The following is a 24,291-nucleotide window of genomic DNA, read 5'->3' as shown; positions in this document are numbered from 1 at the left end:
CTCTGAAAGCCCTCACCCCATTGGTCACATTCACGTTAAGCCCCGCCCCCTTTTCTAAGCCCCGCCCACTTCAGCTTCACTCCCATTGGCTCGTCCCAGCTCTATAACCCCGCCCCCTTCCTTAGCCCCGCCCACTCCCAAAGCCCCTCATCCCATTGGTCACATTGGCACTAAGCCCCGCCCACCCCCAAATCCCGTCCTCCCATTGGTCACACGGACTCTAAGCCCCGCCCCCTTTCCCAATCCCCACCCACCTCCATTCACCCCAGCTCCGTCGCCGCCCCTCCCCCTTCGCAGTGGCCGGGACCGGAAGTCGCCGCATCCAGACCGGAAACGTCCGAACCGGAAGTGAGTTGTCCGGAACCGGAAGTGAGTTGCCCAGAACCGGAAGTGAGTTGTCCGGAACCGGAAGTGATGTTTCCGGAACCGGAAGTGAGCTGTTGACCGGAAGCGGAAGCGTCGTGTGTCTGTAGGTGCCCCCGTAGCTGCGCGGCCGTGGCACAATGGACCCCGCACAAACGGCAACGAACCGAGCGGCCGCTGCCGGGGGGGGGGTGCGCGCTGCCGTGATCCTTCACCGAGTGAACGCGGAGATACGACGCCGTCGTGAAACCTAGAGGGAGATAGATAAGGAATCTATGGGGCTGGAGATAGATAGGGAATCTATGGGGCTGGAGATAGATAGGGAATCTATGGGGCTGGAGATGTGGGGCTGGAGATAGATAAGGAATCTATGGGGCTGGAGGAGATGTGGGGCTGGAGATAGATAGATAGAGAATCTATGGGGCTGGAGATAGATAAGGAATCTATGGGGCAGAGATATGATAGGGAATGTGTGGGGCTGGAATCTATGGGGCTGGAGGAGATGTGGGGCTGGAGATAGGGATTCTATGGGGCTGGAGCAGATGTGGGGCAGAGATAGGGAATCTATGGGGCTGGAAATAGATAGCGAATCTATGGGACTGGAGGAGATGTGGGGCTGGAGGCCTAGACTCTATGGGGCTGGAGGAGATGTGGGGCTGGAGGTATGGGCTCTATGGGGCTGGAGGAGATGTGGGGCAGAGATAGATAAGGAATCTATGGGGCTGGAGGCCTGGACTCTATGGGGCAGATATAGGGACTCTATGGGGGTGGGGGCTGCCGTGATCCTTCACCGAGTGAACGCGGAGATATGAGGCCGTCGTGAAACCTAAACGGAGATACATAGATAAGGAATCTATGGGGCTGGAGATGTGGGGCTGGAATCTATGGGGCTGGAGGAGATGTGGGGCTGGAGGCCTGGACTCTATGGGGCTGGAATCTATGGGGCTAGATGAGATATGGGGCTGGATTCTATGGGGCAGAGATAGATAAGGAGTCTATGGGGCTGGAGATAGGGAATCTATGGGGCTGGAGGAGATGTGGGGCTGGACTCTATGGGGCTGGAGATAGATAGGGAATCTATGGGGCTGGAGATTGGGAATCTTTGAGGCTGGAGATGTGGGGCAGAGATGTGGGGCTGGAGATAGATAAGGAATCTATGGGGCTGGAAGAGATGTGGGGCTGGACTATGGGGCTGGAGCAGATGTGGGGCTGGAGGCTTAGACTCTATGGGGCTGGGCTCTATGGGGCTGGAGCTGTGGGGGTGGGCGCTGCCGTGATCCTTCACTGAGTGAACGCGGAGATATGACGCTGTGGTGAAACCTGGAGGGAGATAGATAAGGAATCTATGGGGCAGAGACATGATAGGGAATGTATGGGGCTGGAGATGTGGGTTCTGTGGGGCTGGAAGAGATGTGAGGCTGGACACTAGATGTGGGGCTGGAGATGTGGGGCTGGACACTATGGGGCTGGACACTATGGGGCTGGAGATAGATAGATAGAGAATCTATGGGGCTGGAGATAGATAGAGAATCTATGGGGCAGAGATATGATAGGGAATGTGTGGGGCTGGAATCTATGGGGCTGAAGGAGATGTGGGGCTGGACACTATGGGGCTGGACACTATGGGGCTGGAGATAGATAGATAGAGAATCTATGGGGCTGGAGATAGATAGAGAATCTATGGGGCAGAGATATGATAGGGAATGTGTGGGGCTGGAATCTATGGGGCTGAAGGAGATGTGGGGCTGGACACTATGGGGCTGGAATCTATGGGGCTGGAGATAGATAGGGAATGCATGGGGCTGGAGATGTGGGGCTGGACTCTATGGGGCTGGAGGAGATGTGGGGCTGGAGATAGATAAGGAATCTATGGGGCTGACTCTATGGGGCTGGGGGTCTGGGCTCTATGGGGCTGGAGCTGTGGGGGTGGGTGCTGCCATGATCCTTCACCGAGTGAATGCGGAGATATGAGGCCATCGTGAAACCTAAAGGGAGATAGATAAGGAATCTATGGGGCAGAGACATGATAGGGAATATGTGGGGCTGGAAATGTGGGGCTGGAATCTATGGGGCTGGAGGAGATGTGGGGCTGGAGGAGATGTGGGGCTGGAGATGTGGGGCTGGAGATGTGGGGCTGGACTCTATGGGGCTGGAGACGGGGAATCTATGGGGCTGGAGATTAGGAATCTATGGGGCTGGAGGTATAGGATCTATGGGGCTGGAGGAGATGTGGGGCTGGAGATAGATAAGGAATCTATGGGGCTGGAGATGTGGGGCTGGAGGCCTGGGCTCTATGGGGCTGGAGGAGATGTGCGGCTGGAGATGTGGGGCTGGGCTCTATGGGGCTGGAGATTGGGAATCCATGGGGCTGGAAGAGATGTGGGGCTGGACACTAGATGTGGGGCTGGAGGTGATGTGGGGCTGGAAATAGGGAATCTATGGGGCTGGAGATTGGGAATCTATGGGGCTGGAATCTATGGGGCTGGAGGAGATGTGGGGCTGGAGATAGATAAGGAATCTATGGGGCTGGAGACAGGGAATGTATGGGGCTGGAGGAGATGTGGGGCTGGAGACAGATAAGGAGTCTATGGGGCTGGAAATGTAGGGCTGGACTCTATGGGGCTGGAGGTATAGGCTCTATGGGGCTGGAGGAGATGTGGGGCAGAGATAGATAAGGAATCTATGGGGCTGGAGGCCTGGACTCTATGGGGCGGATATAGGGACTCTATGGGGGTGGGGGCTGCCGTGATCCTTCACCGAGTGAACGCGGAGATATGAGGCCGTCGTGAAACCTAAAGGGAGATACATAGATAAGGAATCTATGGGGCTGGAGATGTGGGGCTGGAATCTATGGGGCTGGAGGAGATGTGGGGCTGGATTCTATGGGGCAGAGATAGATAAGGAGTCTATGGGGCTGGAGATAGGGAATCTATGGGGCTGGAGGAGATGTGGGGCTGGACTCTATGGGGCTGGAGATAGATAGGGAATCTATGGGGCTGGAGATTGGGAATCTATGGGGCTGGAGATATGGACTCTATGGGGCTGAATCTATGGGGCTGGAGGAGATGTAGGGCTGGAGATAGATAAGGAATCTATGGGGCTGGAGATAGATAGGGAATCTATGGGGCTGGGGATGTGGGGCTGGACTCTATGGGGCAGAGATAGATAAGGAATCTATGGGGCTGGAGGAGATGTGGGGCAGAGATGTGGGGCAGATGTGGGACTGGAGATTGGGAATCTATGGGGCTGGAGATGTGGGTCTGGACTCTATGGGGCTGGAGACAGGGAATCTATGGGGCTGGAGGAGATGTGGGGCTGGATTCTATGGGGCAGAGATAGGGAATGTGTGGGGCTGGACTCTATGGAGCTGGAGATTGGGAATCTATGGGGCTGGAGATAGATAAGGAATCTATGGGGCTGGAGATAGATAGGGAATCTATGGGGCTGGAGATGTGGGGCAGAGATAGGGAATCTATGGGGCTGGAGGAGATGTGGGGCAGAGATGTGGGGCTGGAGACAGATAGGGAATCTATGGGGCTGGAGATGTGGGGCCGAGATGTGGGGCTGGAAACAGATAGGGAATCTATGGGGCTGGAAGAGATGTGGGGCTGGAGATAGGGAATGTGTGGGGCTGGAGATAGGGAATGTGTGGGGCTGGAGGTCTGGGCTCTGCTGTTGGAGGCCTAGACTCTATGGTGTTGGAGGACTGGACTCTATGGTGTTGGAGGTCTGGACTCTATAGTGCTGGAGGTCCGGACTCTATGGTAGGGTGATGTTGGAGGCCTAGACTCTATGGTACTGTGAGGCTGGAGGTCTGGACTCTATGGTGTTGGAGGTCCGGACTCTATGCTGTTGGAGGACTGGACTCTATGGTGTTGGAGGTCCGGACTCTATGCTGTTGGAGGACTGGACTCTATGGTGCTGGATGTCCGGACTCTATGGTAGGGTGATGTTGGAGGTCTACACTCTATGGTGGTGTGAGGCTGGAGGTGTCAAATCCCACCCTCCCAGCCCCATAACTTCAACCCCAGCCCCATAAGCTGCCATCTGAGCCCCATAAGCTGCCATCCCAGCCCCATAACTTCATCTCCAACCCCATAAGCTGCCATCCCAGCCCCATAACTTCATCTCCAGCCCCATAAGCTGCCATCCCAGCCCCATATCTCCCCATAAGCTGCCATCCCAGCCCCATAACCCCAAACTCCAACCCCATATTACCCCACATCTCCCCATAGGATGACATCCCAGCCCCATAACTTCATCTCCAGCCCCATATCTCCCCATAGGATGCCATCCCAGCCCCATATCTCCCCATATCTCCCCATATCTCCCCATAAGCTGCCATCCCAGCCCCATATCTCCCCATATCTCCCCATAGGATGCCATCCCACCCCCATATCTCCCCATAGGATGCCATCCCACCCCCATATCTCCCCATATCTCCCCATAGGATGCCATCCCAGCCCCATATCTCCCCATAACTTCACCCCCAGCCCCATAACACCCCATATCTCCCCATCCCAGCCCCATAACTTCATCTCCAGCCCCATATCTTCCCATATCTCCCCATCCCAGCCCCATAGATTGCCCCACCTTTGTTGCAGAGCCCGCACATGTGTGTTGGTCCGTGTCCGTGCACCTTCATGTGATCCCCGATATAGGCCGCACTCAGCAGCCCCACATCTCCCCATATCTCCCCATAGGATGCCATCCCAGCCCCCTATCTCCCCATATCTCCCTATAAGCTGCCATCCCAGCCCCATAAGCTGCCATCCCAGCCCCATATCTCCCCATAGGATGCCATCCCAGCCCCATATCTCCCCATAAGCTGCCATCCCAGCCCCATAGTGTCCCATTCCAACCCCATATCTCCCTATATCACCCTATAACTTCGTCTCCAGCCCCATAAGCTGCCATCCCAGCCCCATACCTCCCCATGGCAGCCCTATAACTTCACTCTCAGCCCTACATCTCCCCATCCCAGCCCCACATCTCCCCATAACTTCCCTTCCCAGCCCCATAACTTCACCTTCAGCCCCATGTCTCCCCATGGCAGCCCTATAACTTCACTCTCAGCCCCACATCTCCCCATCCCAGACCCATATGTCCCCATATCTCTCCACGACAGCCCCATAACCCCACACTCCAACCCCATATCTCCCCATATCTCCCCATAGGATGCCATCCCAGCCTCATATCTCCCCATATCTCCCCATATCTCCCCATAAGCTGATATCCCAGCCCCATATCTCCCCATATCTCCCCATAGGATGCCATCCCAGCCCCATATCTCCCCATAGGATGCCATCCCAGCCCCATAACCCCCATCCCAGCCCCATAAGCTGCCATCCCAGCCCCATATCTCCCCATATCTCCCCATAAGCTGCCATCCCAGCCCCATAACTTCACTCTCAGCCCCATATCTCCCCATAGGATGCCATCCCAGCCCCATATCTCCCTGTATCTCCCCATAGGATGCCATCCCAGCCCCATAGTGTCCCATTCCAACCCCATATCTCCCCATCCCAGCCCCATATCTCCCCATATCTCTCTATATCTCCTCATATCTCCCCATATCTCCCCATAGGATGCCATCCCAGACCCATAACTTCACCCTCAGCCCCATAACCCCCCATCCCAGCCCCATATCTCCCCCTAACTTCATCTCCAGCCCCATATCTCCCCATATCTCCCCATAAGTTCCCCCCCAGCCCCATAGATTGCCCCACCTTTGTTGCAGAGCCCGCACATGTGTGTGGGTCCGTGTCCGTGCACCTTCATGTGATCCCCGATATAGGCCGCACTCAGCAGCCCCACATCTCCCCATATCTCCCCATAGGATGCCATCCCAGCCCCATATCTCCCCATAAGCTGCCATCCCAGCCCCATAACTTCACTCCCAGCCCCATATCTCCCCATAGGATGCCATCCCAGCCCCATATCACCCCATATCTCCCCATAGGATGCCATCCCAGCCCCATATCACCCCATATCTCCCCATAGGATGCCGTCCCAGCCCCATAGATTGCCCCACCTTTGTTGCAGAGCCCGCACACGTGTGTGGGTCCGTGTCCGTGCACCTTCATGTGATCCCCGATATAGGCCGCACTCAGCAGCCCCACATCTCCCCATATCACCCCATATCTCCCCATAACTTCATCTTCAGCCCCATAACACCCCATATCTCCCCATAAGCTGCCATCCCAGCCCCATATCTCCCCATAACCCCCCATCCCAGCCCCATAACTTCATCTCCAGCCCCATAAGCTGCCATCCCAGCCCCATAACTTCACTCCCATCCCCACATCTCCCCATTCCAGACCCATATCTCCCCATATCTCCCCATAAGCTGCCATCCCAGCCCCATAACTTCACTCTCAGCCCCATATCTCCCCATATCTCTCCATCCCAGCCCCATAAGCTGCCATCCCAGCCCCCTATCTCCCCATATCTCCCCATAAGCTGACATCCCAGCCCCATATCTCCCCATAGGATGCCATCCCAGCCCCATAACTTCACTCCCAGCCCCATAGTGTCCTATTCCAACCCCATATCTCCCCATAGGATGCCATCCCAGCCCCATAACCCCACACTCCAACCCCATATTACCCCATATCTCCCCATAGGATGACATCCCAGCCCCATATCTCCCCATAAGCTGCCATCCCAGCCCCATAACTTCACTCTCAGCCCCATATCTCCCCATAGGATGCCATCCCAGCCCCATATCTCCCCATATCTCCCCATAAGCTGCCGTCCCAGCCCCATATCTCCCCATATCTCCCCATAGGATGCCATCCCAGCCCCATATCTCCCCATATCTCCCCATAGGATGCCATCCCAGCCCCATATCTCCCCATAACCCCCCATCCCAGCCCCATAACTTCATCTCCAGCCCCATAAGCTGCCATCTCAGCCCCATAACTCCACGCTCCAGCCCCATATCTCCCCATAACTTCACTCCCAGCCCCATATCCCCCCTTTCCAGCCCCATATCTCCCTATATCTCCCCCCCCCAGCCCCATATCTCCCCATAACCCCCCATCCCAGCCCCATAGTGTCCCATTCCAACCCCATATCTCCCCATATCTCCCCATAAGCTGCCATCCCAGCCCCTTATCTCCCCATATCTCCCCATAGGATGCCATCCCAGCCCCATATCTCCCCATATCTCCCCATAAGCTGCCATCCCAGCCCCATATCTCCCCATAGGATGCCATCCCAGCCCCATAACTTCACTCCCAGCCCCATAGTGTCCTATTCCAACCCCATATCTCCCCATAAGCTGCCATCCCAGCCCCATATCTCCCCATAGGATGCCATCCCAGCCCCATAACTTCACTCCCAGCCCCATAGTGTCCTATTCCAACCCCATATCTCCCCATAAGCTGCCATCCCAGCCCCATATCTCCCCATAAGCTGCCATCCCAGCCCCATAACCCCACACTCCAACCCCATATTACCCCACATCTCCCCATAGGATGACATCCCAGCCCCATAACTTCACCTCCAGCCCCATATCTCCCCATAGGATGCCATCCCAGCCCCATATCTCCCCATAAGCTGCCATCCCAGCCCCATAACTTCACTCTCAGCCCCATATCTCCCCATAGGATGCCGTCCCAGCCCCATATCTCCCCATATCTCCCCATAGGATGCCATCCCAGCCCCATAACTTCACCTCCAGCCCCATATCTCCCCATAGGATGCCATCCCAGCCCCATAACTTCACCTCCAGCCCCATATCTCCCCATAGGATGCCATCCCAGCCCCATAACTTCACCTCCAGCCCCATATCTCCCCATAGGATGCCATCCCAGCCCCATATCTCCCCATATCTCCCCATAAGGTGCCATCCCAGCCCCATATCTCCCCATATCTCCCCATAGGATGCCATCCCAGCCCCATATCACCCCATATCACCCCATATCTCCCCATATCTCCCCATAGGATGCCATCCCAGCCCCATATCACCCCATATCTCCCCATAACTTCACCCCCAGCCCCATAACACCCCATATCTCCCCATCCCAGCCCCATAACGTCATCTCCAGCCCCATATCTCCCCATATCTCCCCATAGGATGCCATCCCAGCCCCATAGATTGCCCCACCTTTGTTGCAGAGCCCGCACACGTGTGTGGGTCCGTGTCCGTGCACCTTCATGTGATCCCCGATATAGGCCGCACTCAGCAGCCCCACATCTCCCCATATCTCCCCATAGGATGCCATCCCAGCCCCATATCTCCCCATAAGCTGCCATCCCAGCCCCATAACTTCACTCCCAGCCCCATATCTCCCCATAGGATGCCATCCCAGCCCCATATCACCCCATATCTCCCCATAGGATGCCATCCCAGCCCCATATCACCCCATATCTCCCCATAGGATGCCGTCCCAGCCCCATAGATTGCCCCACCTTTGTTGCAGAGCCCGCACACGTGTGTGGGTCCGTGTCCGTGCACCTTCATGTGATCCCCGATATAGGCCGCACTCAGCAGCCCCACATCTCCCCATATCACCCCATATCTCCCCATAACTTCATCTTCAGCCCCATAACACCCCATATCTCCCCATAAGCTGCCATCCCAGCCCCATATCTCCCCATAACCCCCCATCCCAGCCCCATAACTTCATCTCCAGCCCCATAAGCTGCCATCCCAGCCCCATAACTTCACTCCCATCCCCACATCTCCCCATTCCAGACCCATATCTCCCCATATCTCCCCATAAGCTGCCATCCCAGCCCCATAACTTCACTCTCAGCCCCATATCTCCCCATATCTCTCCATCCCAGCCCCATAAGCTGCCATCCCAGCCCCCTATCTCCCCATATCTCCCCATAAGCTGACATCCCAGCCCCATATCTCCCCATAGGATGCCATCCCAGCCCCATAACTTCACTCCCAGCCCCATAGTGTCCTATTCCAACCCCATATCTCCCCATAGGATGCCATCCCAGCCCCATAACCCCACACTCCAACCCCATATTACCCCATATCTCCCCATAGGATGACATCCCAGCCCCATATCTCCCCATAAGCTGCCATCCCAGCCCCATAACTTCACTCTCAGCCCCATATCTCCCCATAGGATGCCATCCCAGCCCCATATCTCCCCATATCTCCCCATAAGCTGCCGTCCCAGCCCCATATCTCCCCATATCTCCCCATAGGATGCCATCCCAGCCCCATATCTCCCCATAGGATGCCATCCCAGCCCCATATCTCCCCATAACCCCCCATCCCAGCCCCATAACTTCATCTCCAGCCCCATAAGCTGCCATCTCAGCCCCATAACTCCACGCTCCAGCCCCATATCTCCCCATAACTTCACTCCCAGCCCCATATCCCCCCTTTCCAGCCCCATATCTCCCTATATCTCCCCCCCCCAGCCCCATATCTCCCCATAACCCCCCATCCCAGCCCCATAGTGTCCCATTCCAACCCCATATCTCCCCATATCTCCCCATAAGCTGCCATCCCAGCCCCTTATCTCCCCATATCTCCCCATAGGATGCCATCCCAGCCCCATATCTCCCCATATCTCCCCATAAGCTGCCATCCCAGCCCCATATCTCCCCATAGGATGCCATCCCAGCCCCATAACTTCACTCCCAGCCCCATAGTGTCCTATTCCAACCCCATATCTCCCCATAAGCTGCCATCCCAGCCCCATATCTCCCCATAGGATGCCATCCCAGCCCCATAACTTCACTCCCAGCCCCATAGTGTCCTATTCCAACCCCATATCTCCCCATAAGCTGCCATCCCAGCCCCATATCTCCCCATAAGCTGCCATCCCAGCCCCATAACCCCACACTCCAACCCCATATTACCCCACATCTCCCCATAGGATGACATCCCAGCCCCATAACTTCACCTCCAGCCCCATATCTCCCCATAGGATGCCATCCCAGCCCCATATCTCCCCATAAGCTGCCATCCCAGCCCCATAACTTCACTCTCAGCCCCATATCTCCCCATAGGATGCCGTCCCAGCCCCATATCTCCCCATATCTCCCCATAGGATGCCATCCCAGCCCCATATCTCCCCATAAGCTGCCATCCCAGCCCCATATCTCCCCATAAGCTGCCATCCCAGCCCCATAACTTCACTCTCAGCCCCATATCTCCCCATAGGATGCCGTCCCAGCCCCATATCTCCCCATATCTCCCCATAGGATGCCGTCCCAGCCCCATATCTCCCCATATCTCCCCATATCTCCCCATAGGATGCCGTCCCAGCCCCATATCTCCCCATATCTCCCCATAAGTTGACATCCCAGCCCCATATCTCCCCATATCTCCCCATAAGCTGCCATCCCAGCCCCATATCCCCCCACATCTCCCCATAAGTTCCCCCCCAGCCCCATAGATTGCCCCACCTTTGTTGCAGAGCCCGCACACGTGTGTGGGTCCGTGTCCGTGCACCTTCATGTGATCCCCGATATAGGCCGCACTCAGCAGTTTCCCGCACACGTGACACGGGACTTTGTCCTCGTGACGAACCGCGTGAGCGCGGAGACGGTCCTTGGTGGCAAAGGCGGCTTCACACGTCTATGGGGAGATATGGGTCACGTATGGGGCTGGGGGCAGCTATGGGTCTCTATGGGGAGATATGGGGTTAGATATGGGGCTGGGGGCAGCTATGGGGCAGCTATGGGTCTCTATGGGGAGATATGGGGTTAGATATGGGGCTGGGGGCTGATATGGGGCAGCTATGGGGCAGCTATGGGTCTCTATGGGGAGATATGGGGTCATATATGGGGCTGGGGGCTGATATGGGGCAGCTATGGGGCAGCTATGGGTCTCTATGGGGAGATATGGGGTTAGATATGGGGCTGGGGGCTGATATGGGGCAGCTATGGGGCAGCTATGGGTCTCTATGGGGAGATATGGGGTCATATATGGGGCTGGGGGCTGATATGGGGCAGCTATGGGGCAGCTATGGGTCTCTATGGGGAGATATGGGGTCACATGTGGGGCTGGGGCAGCTATGGGGTCCCTATGGGGCAGCTATGGGTCTCTATGGGGTCCCTATGGGGTCTCTATGGGGTCCCTATGGGGTCAGATGTGGGGCTGGGGGGAGATATGGGGTCAATATGTGGGGCTGGGGGCTGATATGTGGGGCTGGGGGGATCTGTGGGGCACAGAGACGGTCCTTGGTGGCAAAGGCGGCTTCACACGTCTATGGGGAGATATGGGGTCACATGTGGGGCTGGGGGAGCTATGGGGTCTCTATGGGGAGATATGGGGCAGCTATGGGGTCTCTATGGGGCAGCTATGCGTCTCTATGGGGTCCCTACGGGGTCTCTATGGGGTCAGATGTGGGGCTGGGGGGTGATATGGGGCAGCTATGGGGTCTCTATGGGGCAGCTATGGGGTCTCTATGGGGCATGGAGACGGTCCTTGGTGGCAAAGGCGGCTTCACACGTCTGTGGGGAGATATGGGTCACGTATGGGGCTGGGGGCAGCAATGGGGCAGCTATGGGGCAGCTATGGGTCTCTATGGGGAGATATGGGGTCACGTGTGGGGCTGGGGGCTGATATGGGGCAGCTATGGGGTCAGATGTGGGGCTGGGGGGTGATATGGGCATCTATGGGTCTCTATGGGGCAGCTATGGGGAGATATGGGGTCAGATATGGGGCTGGGGGGTGATATGGGCATCTATGGGGCAGCTATGGGGCAGCTATGGGTCTCTATGGGGAGATATGGGGTCACATGTGGGGCTGGGGGCAGCTATGGGGTCCCTATGGGGCAGCTATGGGTCTCTAAGGGGTCTCTATGGGGTCTCTATGGGGTCAGATGTGGGGCTGGGGGGTGATATGGGGTCATATATGGGGCTGGTGGGAGATATGGGGTCAATATGTGGGGCTGGGGGGGGATATGGGTCTCTATGGGGCAGGTATGGGGTCTCTGTGGGGTCTCTATGGGGTCTCTATGGGGTCAGATGTGGGGCTGGGGGGAGCTATGGGGCATGGAGACGGTCCTTGGTGGCAAAGGCGGCTTCACACGTCTGTGGGGGGAGATATGGGGTTAGATATGGGGCTGGGGGCAGCTATGGGGCAGCTATGGGGCAGCTATGGGTCTCTATGGGGAGATACGGGGTTAGATATGGGGCTGGGGGCAGCTATGGGGCAGCTATGGGGCAGCTATGGGTCTCTATGGGGAGATATGGGGTTAGATATGGGGCTGGGGGCAGCTATGGGGCAGCTATGGGGCAGCTATGGGTCTCTATGGGGAGATACGGGGTTAGATATGGGGCTGGGGGCAGCTATGGGGCAGCTATGGGTCTCTATGGGGAGATATGGGGTCATATATGGGGCTGGGGCAGCTATGGGTCTCTATGGGGAGATATGGGGTTATATATGGGGCTGGGGGGTGATATGGGGCAGCTATGGGGCAGCTATGGGTCTCTATGGGGAGATATGGGGTCAGATGTGGGGCTGGGGGTATCTATGGGGCCAATATGTGGGGCTGGGGGGTGATATGGGCATCTATGGGGCCAGTATGTGGGGCTGGGGGGAGCTATGGGGCACGGAGACGGTCCTTGGTGGCAAAGGCGGCTTCACACGTCTATGGGGAGATATGGGGTTATATATGGGGCTGGGGCAGCTATGGGGCAGCTATGGGGAGATATGGGGAGATATGGGGTCACATATGGGGCTGGGGCAGCTATGGGGCAGCTATGGGGTCCCTATGGGGCAGCTATGGGTCTCTATGGGGTCCCTATGGGGTCCCTATGGGGTCAGATGTGGGGCTGGGGGGAGATATGGGGTCAATATGTGGGGCTGGGGGCTGATATGTGGGGCTGGGGGGATCTGTGGGGCACAGAGACAGTCCTTGGTGGCAAAGGCAGCTTCACACGTCTATGGGGAGATATGGGGTCACGTGTGGGGCTGGGGCAGCTATGGGGCAGCTATGGGGCAGCTATGGGGCAGCTATGGGTCTCTATGGGGAGATATGGGGTCACGTGTGGGGCTGGGGGCTGATATGGGGCAGCTATGGGGTCTCTATGGGGTCTCTATGGGGCAGCTATGGGGTCTCTATGGGGCAGCTATGGGGTCTCTATGAGGTCCCTATGGGGTCTCTATGGGGTCACATGTGGGGCTGGGGGCAGCTATGGGTCTCTATGGGGAGATATGGGGTCAGGTGTGGGGCTGGGGAGTGATATGGGGTCATATATGGGGCTGGGGGGTGATATGGGGCAGCTATGGGGTCTCTATGGGGTCTCTATGGGGCAGCTATGGAGTCTCTATGGGGCCAGATATGGGGCTGGGGCAGCTATGGCGTCTCTATTGGGCAGCTATGGGGTCTCTATGGGGCAGCTATGGGGTCTCTATGGGGCAGCTCTGGGTCTCTAAGGGGTCCCTATGGGGTCTCTAAGGGGTCCCTATGGGGTCTCTATGGGGTCCCTATGGGGTCAGATGTGGGGCTGGGGGGATCTATGGGGCACGGAGACGGTCCTTGGTGGCAAAGGCGGCTTCACACGTCTATGGGGGGAGATATGGGGCACATATGGGGCTGGGGGCTGATATGGGGCAGCTATGGGGTCTCTATGGGGTCAGATGTGGGGCTGGGGGGTGATATGGGGTCCCTATGGGGCAGCTATGGGGTCTCTATGGGGCAGCTATGGGGTCTCTATGGGGTTAGATGTGGGTCTCTATGGGGCAGCTATGGGGTCTCTATGGGGTCAGATGTGGGGCTGGGGACAGCTATATGGCCAGTATGTGGGGCTGGGGGGATCTATGGGGCACGGAGACGGTCCTTGGTGGCAAAGGCGGCTTCACACGTCTATGGGGAGATATGGGGTCACGTGTGGGGCTGGGGCAGCTATGGGGTCTCTATGGGGTCTCTATGGGGCAGCTATGGGGTCTCTATGGGGCAGCTATGGGGTCTCTATGGGGTCTCTATGGGGCAGCTATGGGGTCTCTATGGGGCAGCTATGGGGTCTCTATGGGGCAGCTATGGGGTCTCTGTGGGGTCCCTAGGGGTCTCTATGGGGTCACATGTGGGGCTGGGGGCAGCTGTGGGTCTCTATGGGGCAGCTATGGGGTCTCTATGGGGTCAGATGTGGGGCTGGGGGGAGATATGGGGTCAATATGTGGGGCTGGGGGCTGATATGTGGGGCTGGGGGGATCTGTGGGGCACAGAGACAGTCCTTGGTGGCAAAGGCAGCTTCACACGTCTATGGGGAGATATGGGGTCACGTGTGGGGCTGGGGCAGCTATGGGGCAGCTATGGGGCAGCTATGGGTCTCTATGGGGTCAGATGTGGGGCTGGGGGGTGATATGGGGCAGCTATGGGGTCTCTATGGGGTCTCTATGGGGCAGCTATGGGGTCTCTATGGGGCAGCTATGGGGTCTCTATGGGGTCTCTATGGGGCAGCTATGGGGTCTCTATGGGGCAGCTATGGGGTCTCTATGGGGTCTCTATGGGGTAGCTATGGGGTCCCTATGGGTCTCAATGGATCTCAATGAAACCCTATGGGGCAGCTATGGGGTCTCTATGAGGTCCCTATGGGGTCTCTATGGGGCAGCTATGGGTCTCTATGGGTCTCTAAGGGGTCCCTATGGGGTCTCTATGGGGCAGCTATGGGGTCAGATGTGGGGCTGGGGGGAGCTATGGGGCACGGAGACGGTCCTTGGTGGCAAAGGCGGCTTCACACGTCTATGGGGGCAGATATGGGGTCACATGTGGGGCTGGGGGGTGATATGGGGTCTCTATGGGGCAGCTATGGGTCTCTATGGGGTCTCTATGGGGCAGCTATGGGTCTCTATGTGGAGATATGGGGTCAGCTGTGGGGCTGGGGCAGCTATGGGGCAGCTATGGGGTCAGATGTGGGGCTGGGGGCTGATATGGGGCAGCTATGGGGTCTCTATGGGGTCAGTATGTGGGGCTGGGGTGATCTATGGGGCATGGAGACGGTCCTTGGTGGCAAAGGCGGCTTCACACGTCTATGGGGAGATATGGGGTCACATGTGGGGCTGGGGCAGCTATGGGGCCAATATGGGGTCTCTATTGGGCAGCTATGGGGTCCCTATGGGGTCTCTATGGGGTGTCTATGGGGCAGCTATGGGGTCCCTATGGGGTCTCTATGGGGTCTCTATGGGGCAGCTATGGGGTCTCTATGGGGCAGCTATGGGGTCTCTTTGGGGTCTCTATGGGGCAGCTATGGGGTCCCTATGGGGTCTCTATGGGGTCTCTATGGGGCAGCTATGGGGTCTCTATGGGGCAGCTATGGGGTCTCTTTGGGGTCTCTATGGGGCAGCTATGGGGTCCCTATGGGGTCTCTATGGGGTCTCTATGGGGCAGCTATGGGGTCTCTATGGGGCAGCTATGGGGTCTCTTTGGGGTCTCTATGGGGCAGCTATGGGGTCCCTATGGGGTCTCTATGGGGTCTCTATGGGGCAGCTATGGGGTCTCTATGGGGCAGCTATGGGGTCTCTTTGGGGTCTCTATGGGGCAGCTATGGGGTCCCTATGGGGTCTCTATGGGGTCTCTATGGGGCAGCTATGGGGTCTCTATGGGGCAGCTATGGGGTCTCTTTGGGGTCTCTATGGGGCAGCTATGGGGTCCCTATGGGGTCTCTATGGGGTCTCTATGGGGTCTCTATGGGGCAGCTATGGGGTCTCTATGGGGCAGCTATGGGGTCTCTTTGGGGTCTCTATGAGGCAGCTATGGGGTCCCTATGGGGTCTCTATGGGGTCTCTATGGGGCAGCTATGGGGTCTCTATGGGGCAGCTATGGGGTCTCTTTGGGGTCTCTATGGGGCAGCTATGGGGTCCCTATGGGGTCTCTATGGGGTCTCTATGGGGCAGCTATGGGGTCTCTATGGGGCAGCTATGGGGTCTCTTTGGGGTCTCTATGGGGCAGCTATGGGGTCCCTATGGGGTCTCTATGGGGTCTCTATGGGGCAGCTATGGGGTCTCTATGGGGTCTCTATGGGGCAGCTATGGGGTCTCTATGGGGCAGCTATGGGGTCTCTATGGGGCAGCTATGGGGTCTCTATGGGGTCTCTATGGGGCAGCTATGGGGTCTCTTTGGGGTCTCTATGGGGCAGCTATGGGGTCTCTATGGGGTCTCTATGGGGCAGCTATGGGGTCCCTGTGGGGTCACTATGGGGCAGCTATGGGGTCTCAATGGGGTCTCTATGGGGCAGCTATGGGGTCCCTACGGGGTCTCTCTGGGGCAGCCATGGGGTCTCTATGGGGCAGCTATGGGGTCTCTATGGGGTCTCTATGGGGCAGCTATGGGGTCTCTATGGGGCAGCTATGGGGCAGCTATGGGGTCTCTATGGGGCAGCTATGGGGTCTCTTTGGGGTCTCTATGGGGCAGCTATGGGGTCTCTATGGGGTCTCTATGGGGCAGCTATGGGGTCTCTATGGGGTCTCTATGGGGTCTCCATGGGGCAGCTATGGGGTCTCTATGGGGCAGCTATGGGGTCTCTATGGGGCAGCTATGGGGTCTCTATGGGGTCTCTTTGGGGTCTCTATGGGGCAGCTATGGGGTCTCTATGGGGCAGCTATGGGGTCTCTTTGGGGTCTCTATGGGGCAGCTATGGGGTCTCTATGGGGCAGCTATGGGGTCTCTATGGGGTCTCCATGGGGCAGCTATGGGGTCTCTATGGGGTCTCTATGGGGCAGCTATGGGGTCTCTTTGGGGTCTCTATGGGGCAGCTATGGGGTCTCTATGGGGTCTCTATGGGGCAGCTATGGGGTCTCTATGGGGCAGCTATGGGGTCTCTATGGGGTCTCTTTGGGGTCTCTATGGGGCAGCTATGGGGTCTCTATGGGGTCCCTGTGGGGTCTCTATGGAGCAGCTATGGGGTCTCTATGGGGCAGCTATGGGGTCTCTATGGGGCAGCTATGGGGTCTATTTGGGGTCTCTATGGGGCAGCTATGGGGTCTCTCTGGGGTCTCTATGGGGCAGCTATGGGGTCTCTATGGGGCAGCTATTGGATCTCTATGGGGCAGCTATGGAATCTCTATGGGGTCTCTATGGGGTCTCTATGGGGCAGCTGTGGGGTCTCTATGGGGCAGCTGTGGGGTCTCTATGGGTCAGACGTACCTGGCACTTGAATGGCCGCTCAGTGGAGTGCACCTGGCGCACGTGGCTGTTGAGATGATCCGGCCTTTGGGGGGGGGGGAGAGAAATTGGGTTAAAAAAGGCAAAAAATGGGAAAAGTGGGGCAGGAATTGGGGGTCATGGAGAATAAAGGGGGTTATGGGGCAGAAATGAGCTGAAATGGGGCCAAAAACGGCAGATTTGGGGCCAAAATGGGACTTAATGGGGGTTATGGGGCAGAAATGACCTGAAATGGGGCAAAAAAGGGCAGATTTGGGGCCAAAATGGGGCTCAAAAGGGGGTTATGGGGCAGAAATGACCTGAAATGGGGCAAAAAAGGGCAGATTTGGGGCAAAAAAGAGACTTAATGGGGGTTATGGGGCAGAAATGACCTGAAATGGGGCATAAAATGCCAGATTTGGGGCAAAAAAGGGCAGATTTGGGGCCAAAATGGGGGTTAACAGGGGGTTATGGGGCAGAAATGACCTGAAATGGGGCCAAAAAGGGCAGATTTGGGGCAAAAAGGGGCATTTTTGGGGCCAAAATGGGGCTCAAATGGGGGTTATGAGGCAGAAATGACCTGAAATGGGGTAAAAAAGGGCAGATTTGGGGCCAAAATGGGGCTTAAAGGGGGTTATGGGGAAGAAATGACCTGAAATGGGGCAAAAAGGGGCAGATTTGGGGCCAAAATGGGCAGGTTTGGGGCCAAAATGGGGGTTTAAAGGGGGTTATGGGGCAGAAATTACCTGAAATGGGGTCAAAAAGGGCAGATTTGGGGCAAAAAAGGGCAGATTTGGGGCCAAAATGGGGCTCAAAAGGGGGTTATGGGGCAGAAATGATCCAAATTGGGGCAAAAAAGGGCAGATTTGGGGCCAAAATGGGGCTAAAATGGGGGTTATGGGGCAGAAATGACCTGAAATGGGGCCAAAAAGGGCAGATTTGGGGCAAAAAGGGGCATTTTTGGGGCCAAAATGGGGCTCAAATGGGGGTTATGAGGCAGAAATGACCTGAAATGGGGCCAAAAAGGGCAGATTTGGGGCAAAAAGGGGCATTTTTGGGGCCAAAATGGGGCTCAAATGGGGGTTATGAGGCAGAAATGACCTGAAATGGGGTAAAAAAGGGCAGATTTGGGGCCAAAATGGGGCTTAAAGGGGGTTATGGGGAAGAAATGACCTGAAATGGGGCAAAAAGGGGCAGATTTGGGGCCAAAATGGGCAGGTTTGGGGCCAAAATGGGGGTTTAAAGGGGGTTATGGGGCAGAAATTACCTGAAATGGGGTCAAAAAGGGCAGATTTGGGGCAAAAAAGGGCAGATTTGGGGCCAAAATGGGGCTCAAAAGGGGGTTATGGGGCAGAAATGATCCAAATTGGGGCAAAAAAGGGCAGATTTGGGGCCAAAATGGGGCTAAAATGGGGGTTATGGGGCAGAAATGACCTGAAATGGGGTAAAAAAGGGCAGATTTGGGGCAAAAAAGGGCAGATTTAGGGCCAAATGGGGTTCAAAAGGGGGAAATGGGGCAGAAATGACCTGAAATGGGGCCAAAAAGGGCAGATTTGGGGCCAAAATGGGGCTAAAAAAGGGGGTTATGGGGCGGAAATGACCTGAAATGGGGCAAAAAGGGGCAGATTTGGGGCAAAAATGGGGGTTTAAAGGGGGTTATGGGGCAGAAATTACCTGAAATGGGGCCAAAAAGGGCAGATTTGGGGCAAAAAAGGGCAGATTTAGGGCCAAATGGGGTTCAAAAGGGGGAAATGGGGCAGAAATGACCTGAAATGGGGCAAAAAGGGCAGATTTGGGGCAAAAAAGGGCAGATTTGGGGCCAAAATGGGGCTAAAACGGGGGTTATGGGGCGGAAATGACCTGAAATGGGGCAAAAAAGGGCAGATTTGGGGCAAAAAAGAGACTTAATGGGGGTTATGGGGCAGAAATGACCTGAAATGGGGCAAAAAAGGGCAGATTTGGGGCCAAAATGGGGCTCAAATGGGGGTTATGGGGCAGAAATGACCTGAAATGGGGCAGAAATGACCTGAAATGGGGCAAAAAGGGCAGATTTGGGGCAAAAAAGGGCAGATTTGGGGCCAAAATGGGGCTCAAATGGGGGTTATGGGGCAGAAATGACCTGAAATGGGGCAAAAAAGGGCAGATTTGGGGCCAAAAAAGGCAGAAGTGAGGCACAGAAGGGCAGATTTGGGGCCAGAAAGCTCAAATTTGGGGCCAAAATGGGACTCAAAAGGGGGTTATGGGGAAGAAATGACCTGAAATGGGGCAAAAAAAGGCAGATTTGGGGCAAAAATGGGCATTTTTGGGGCCAAAATGGGGCTAAAAAGGGGGTTTGGGGGCAGAAATGATCCAAATTGGGGCACAAAAGGGCAGATTTGGGGCCAAACTGGGGCTCAAATGGGGCTTATGGGGCAGAAATGACCTGAAATGGGGTAAAAAAGGGCAGATTTGGGGCAAAAAAGGGCAGATTTGGGGCCAAAATGGGGCTAAAAACGGGTTATGGGGAGGAAATGACCTGAAATGGGGCCAAAAAGGGCAGATTTGGGGCCAAAAAGGGCAGATTTGGGGCCAAAATGGGGCTAAAAAACGGGTTATGGGGCGGAAATGACCTGAAATGGGGCCAAAAAGGGCAGATTTGGGGCAAAAAGGGGCATTTTTGGGGCCAAAATGGGGCTCAAATGGGGGTTATGGGGCAGAAATGACCTGAAATGGGGCAAAAAAGGGCAGATTTGGGGCCAAAAAGGGACTTAAAGGGGATTATGGGGCAGAAATGACCTGAAATGGGGCCAAAAAGGGCAGATTTGGGGCCAAAATGGGGGCTAAAAGGGGGTTATGGGGCAGAAATGACCTGAAATGGGGCCAAAAAGGGCAGATTTGGGGCCAAAATGGGGCTCAAAAGGGCGTTATGGGGCAGAAATGACCTGAAATGGGGCAAAAAAGGGCAGATTTGGGGCCAAAATGGGGCTAAAAAGGGGGTTATGGGGCAGAAATGACCTGAAATGGGGTAAAAAGGGGCAGATTTGGGGCAAAAAAGGGCAGATTTGGGGCCAAAATGGGGCTCAAATGGGGGTTATGGGGCAGAAATGACCTTAAGTGGGGCAAAAAAGGGCAGATTTGGGGCAAAAAAGGGCAGATTTGGGGCCAAAATGGGGCTAAAAAGGGGGTTATGGGGCGGAAATGACCTGAAATGGGGCAAAAAAGGGCAGATTTGGGGCCAAATGGGGGATAAAAAGGGGGTTATGGGGCAGAAATGACCTGAAATGGGGTAAAAAAGGGCAGATTTGGGGCCAAAAAGGGACTTAAAGGGGATTATGGGGCAGAAATGACCTGAAATGGGGCCAAAAAGGGCAGATTTGGGGCCAAAAAAGGCAGATTTGAGGCAAAAAGGGGCATTTTTCGGGCTTAAAGAGGGTTTTGGGGAAAAAATGACCTGAAATGGGGCAATAAACGGCAGATTTGGGGCAAAAAAGGGCAGATTTGGGACCAAATGGGGGCTTAAGAGACTAAAGGAGGGAGTGTTGGAGGTATAAGGGATCATAGAGTCTGAAGAGGGGACCATAGAGACTGTCGGCCATATTGGATCATAGAGACTGGCGGCCATCTTGGATCCAAGACTGTCGGCCATATTGTGTCCGAGACTGTCGGCCATATTGGATCACAGATACCGGCGGCCATATTGGACCATAGACACTGTCGGCCATATTGGATCTGAGACTGTCGGCCATATTGGACCATAGAGATGCGAGGGGAGGGGGATCATAGAGAGGACCCTAGATACTGGTGGCCATATTGGATCATATAGACTGTCCGCCATATTAGACCATAGAGACTGGCGGCCATATTGGATCACAGATACTGGTGGCCATATTGGATCTGAGACTGTCGGCCATATTGGATCTGAGACTGTCGGCCATGTTGGATCATAGAGATGAGAGGGGATGGGGATCATAGAGAGGACCAGAGAGACTGTCGGCCATATTGGCTGATAGAAACAGTCGGCCATATTGGACAATAAAGACTGGCGGCCATATTGGATGATAGAGCTTGTCGGCCATGTTGGACCATAGAGACAAGAAAGGAGGGGGTTGATAGAGGGGACCCTAGAGCCTGTCGGCCATATTGGATCATAGAGACTGACCTCGAGAAAGCCTTAGGGCAATGCGAGCAAGCATAGGGTCTATGCACGGCTCCTTGATGGCCCCGCAGGTGGTGTCCCATGCGATCCTTCCTCTTAAAGCGTTGCTGACAGACGGGGCATTGAAACGGCCGTTCATCCGAATGAGCCAATCGGTGCCTCCTTAAATGATACACATCCCGGAAGGCCTTCCCACAAGCCTCACACGAATGGCTCTTCCGTTTCCGGTTATTACTTCCGGTTGTGGCAGCTCCGGCGTCCTCTAGCGCCCCCATGTGGATTGGAGGACCGGAAGTGGAACCATCTGGGATCATAGAGACTGAAGCGGAAGTGACGCTCGTGCCGGGCGACAGCGCCCCCACGTGGCTTGGAGGTCTGACTCCGTGGGTGGCCTGATGGCGCCGGAGGTTGTAACCGTTCTTAAACTCTTTGGCGCATTGGAAACAAACGTAAGGACCTTTGCTTTTCGATTTCCGGGTCGGAGGATTCACTTCCGGGATCGGAGATAACGTGACTTCCGGTTGGGGGACGGGAAGTTGAGAAACAGGAAGTGATGAAACAGGAAGTGGTGAAACAGGAAGTGGTGATGGGACAGGAAGTGGTGGGACCGGAAGTTCCGGTTGTTGGGGGTTGGGGCCGGGTTTTAACGCGGCTCCATCGACCGTAGAGGAAGTGGGAGGAGCCGGATCCGGAAGTAAAGGGGGGAGGAGATCCGAGGGGGGAAGCACTTCCGGGGGAGGGGCCACGGCTGGGGGAGGGGCCGGCTGGAAAAGGGAAACAGCTCATTGGTTGGGGAACGGACCAATCGCAGGGCAGATCCAGCCCCCCCCCCATATAAGCCCCGCCTACTTCCGGTCACGACCCCCCCCTCCCCCACCCCCAACCCAGGAAGTCCATAAGCCCCGCCCACTTCCGTTCAAGAAGCCACGCCCCCGGAAGTCAATAAGCCACGCCCACTTCCGGTCAAGAAGCCACGCCCCCGGAAGTCCATAAGCCACGCCCACTACCGGTCAAGAAGCCACGCCCCCCGGAAGTCAATAAGTCTCACCCACTTCCGGTCACGACCCCACCCCTCCCCCACCCCCTACCCAGGAAGTCAATAAGCCCCGCCTACTTCCGGTCTAGACCACCCAGAAGTCGATAAGCCCCGCCCACTTCCGGTCTAGACCACCCAGAAGTCAATTAGCCCCGCCCACTTCCGGTCTAGATAAGCCCCGCCCACTTCCGGTCGAGACCACCCAGAAGTCAATTAGCCCCGCCCACTTCCGGTCAAGACCACCCAGAAGTCGATAAGCCCCGCCCACTTCCGGTCTAGACCACCCAGAAGTCAATTAGCCCCGCCCACTTCCGGTCTAGATAAGCCCCGCCCACTTCCGGTCGAGACCACCCAGAAGTCAATTAGCCCCGCCCACTTCCGGTCAAGACCACCCAGAAGTCGATAAGCCCCGCCCACTTCCGGTCTAGACCACCCAGAAGTCAATTAGCCCCGCCCACTTCCGGTCTAGACCAGCCCCGCCCACTTCCGGTCTAGACCACCCAGAAGTCAATTAGCCCCGCCCACTTCCGGTCTAGACCACCCAGAAGTCAATAAGCCCCGCCTACTTCCGGTCAAGACAGCCCCCCCCCCCCCCCCAAGCCCCGCCCAATTCCGGTCAAAAAGCCACGCCCCCGAAAGACGATAAGCCCCACCCACTTCCGGTCTAGACCACCCGGAAGTCCATAAGCCCCGCCCACTTCCGGTCTAGACCACCCAGAAGTTGATAAGCCACGCCCACTTCCGGTCTAGACCACCCGGAAGCCCATAAGCCCCGCCCACTTCCGGTCTAGACCACCAGGAAGTCCATAAGCCCCGCCCACTTCCGGTCAAGGTCACCCAGAAGTCAATAAGCCCCGCCCACTTCCGGTCAAGAAGCCACGCCCCCAAGACGATAAGCCCCGCCCATTTTCGGTCTAGACCACCCGGAAGTCCATATGCCCCGCCCACTTCCGGTCAAGATCACCCGGAAGCCAATAAGCCCCGCCTACTTCCAGTCTAGACCACCCAGAAGTCCATAAGCCCCGCCTACTTCCGGTCTAGACAGCCCCCCCCCCCCCCCCCCCCCCCCCCCCCCCCATATAAGCCCCGCCCACTTCTGGTCAAGAAGCCACGCCCCCAAGATGATAAGCCCCGCCCATTTTTGGTCTAGACCACCCGGAAGTCGATAAGCCCCGCCCACTTCCGGTCAAGACCACCCGGAAGTCCATAAGCCCCGCCCACTTCCGGTCTAGACCACCCGGAAGTCAATAAGCCCCGCCCACTTCCGGTTACGGTAGGCCACGCCCACCACGGAAGCCACGCCCCCTTGTCGGCACGGACCAATGAGAGCTCACAGCTACCAAGAAAGCCACGCCCACCGCCAAAGCCACGCCCACAGTTGAAAGGCAACCCAAAGCCCCGCCCACTCCGAATCTGGACCAATCAGAGCTCAAGCTCAACACAAAGCCACGCCCACTAATAAGAGGCAACTATAGCCCCGCCCACTGTGGATATGGACCAATCACAGGCCACGCCCACTAGAGAAAGACACTAAGCTCCGCCCACTGTGTACAAGGACCAATCAGAGCTCGACCTCATCATAAAGCCACGCCCCCTGATGAAAGGCAACCCTAAGCCCCGCCCACTCCGGATGTGGACCAATCACAGTCCGTGCCCACTATAAAGCCACGCCCCCTGCTCAATAGCAT

General features: G+C 56.4%; 1 protein-coding gene across 1 annotated transcript in view; it reads right to left on the bottom strand.

Annotated features, from left to right (window-relative positions):
* The window catches only part of MAZ (MYC associated zinc finger protein), a 33,674-nt gene extending 9,383 nt beyond the window's left edge, over positions 1-24,291 (bottom strand). The window contains exons 1-8 of the mRNA XM_085518624.1: positions 24,229-24,291; positions 23,962-24,016; positions 22,478-22,570; positions 21,571-22,348; positions 17,436-17,499; positions 10,750-10,921; positions 385-613; positions 255-348 (exon numbers count right to left, since the gene is read on the bottom strand). Of these exons, the coding sequence (XP_085374750.1) occupies positions 261-348; positions 385-613; positions 10,750-10,921; positions 17,436-17,499; positions 21,571-22,348; positions 22,478-22,570; positions 23,962-24,016; positions 24,229-24,291 (1,542 nt within the window). The 3' untranslated portion in view covers positions 255-260. The remainder of the gene's footprint in view (positions 1-254; positions 349-384; positions 614-10,749; positions 10,922-17,435; positions 17,500-21,570; positions 22,349-22,477; positions 22,571-23,961; positions 24,017-24,228) is intronic.

Source organism: Coturnix japonica, chromosome 17 (genome assembly GCF_054131305.1).
Source record: "Coturnix japonica strain WE chromosome 17, WE-NBRP24, whole genome shotgun sequence".
Taxonomy (NCBI): Eukaryota; Metazoa; Chordata; class Aves; order Galliformes; family Phasianidae; genus Coturnix; species Coturnix japonica.
The sequence above is the reverse complement of the archived record's forward strand: the minus strand, read 5'-3'. Positions and strand labels throughout refer to the sequence as shown.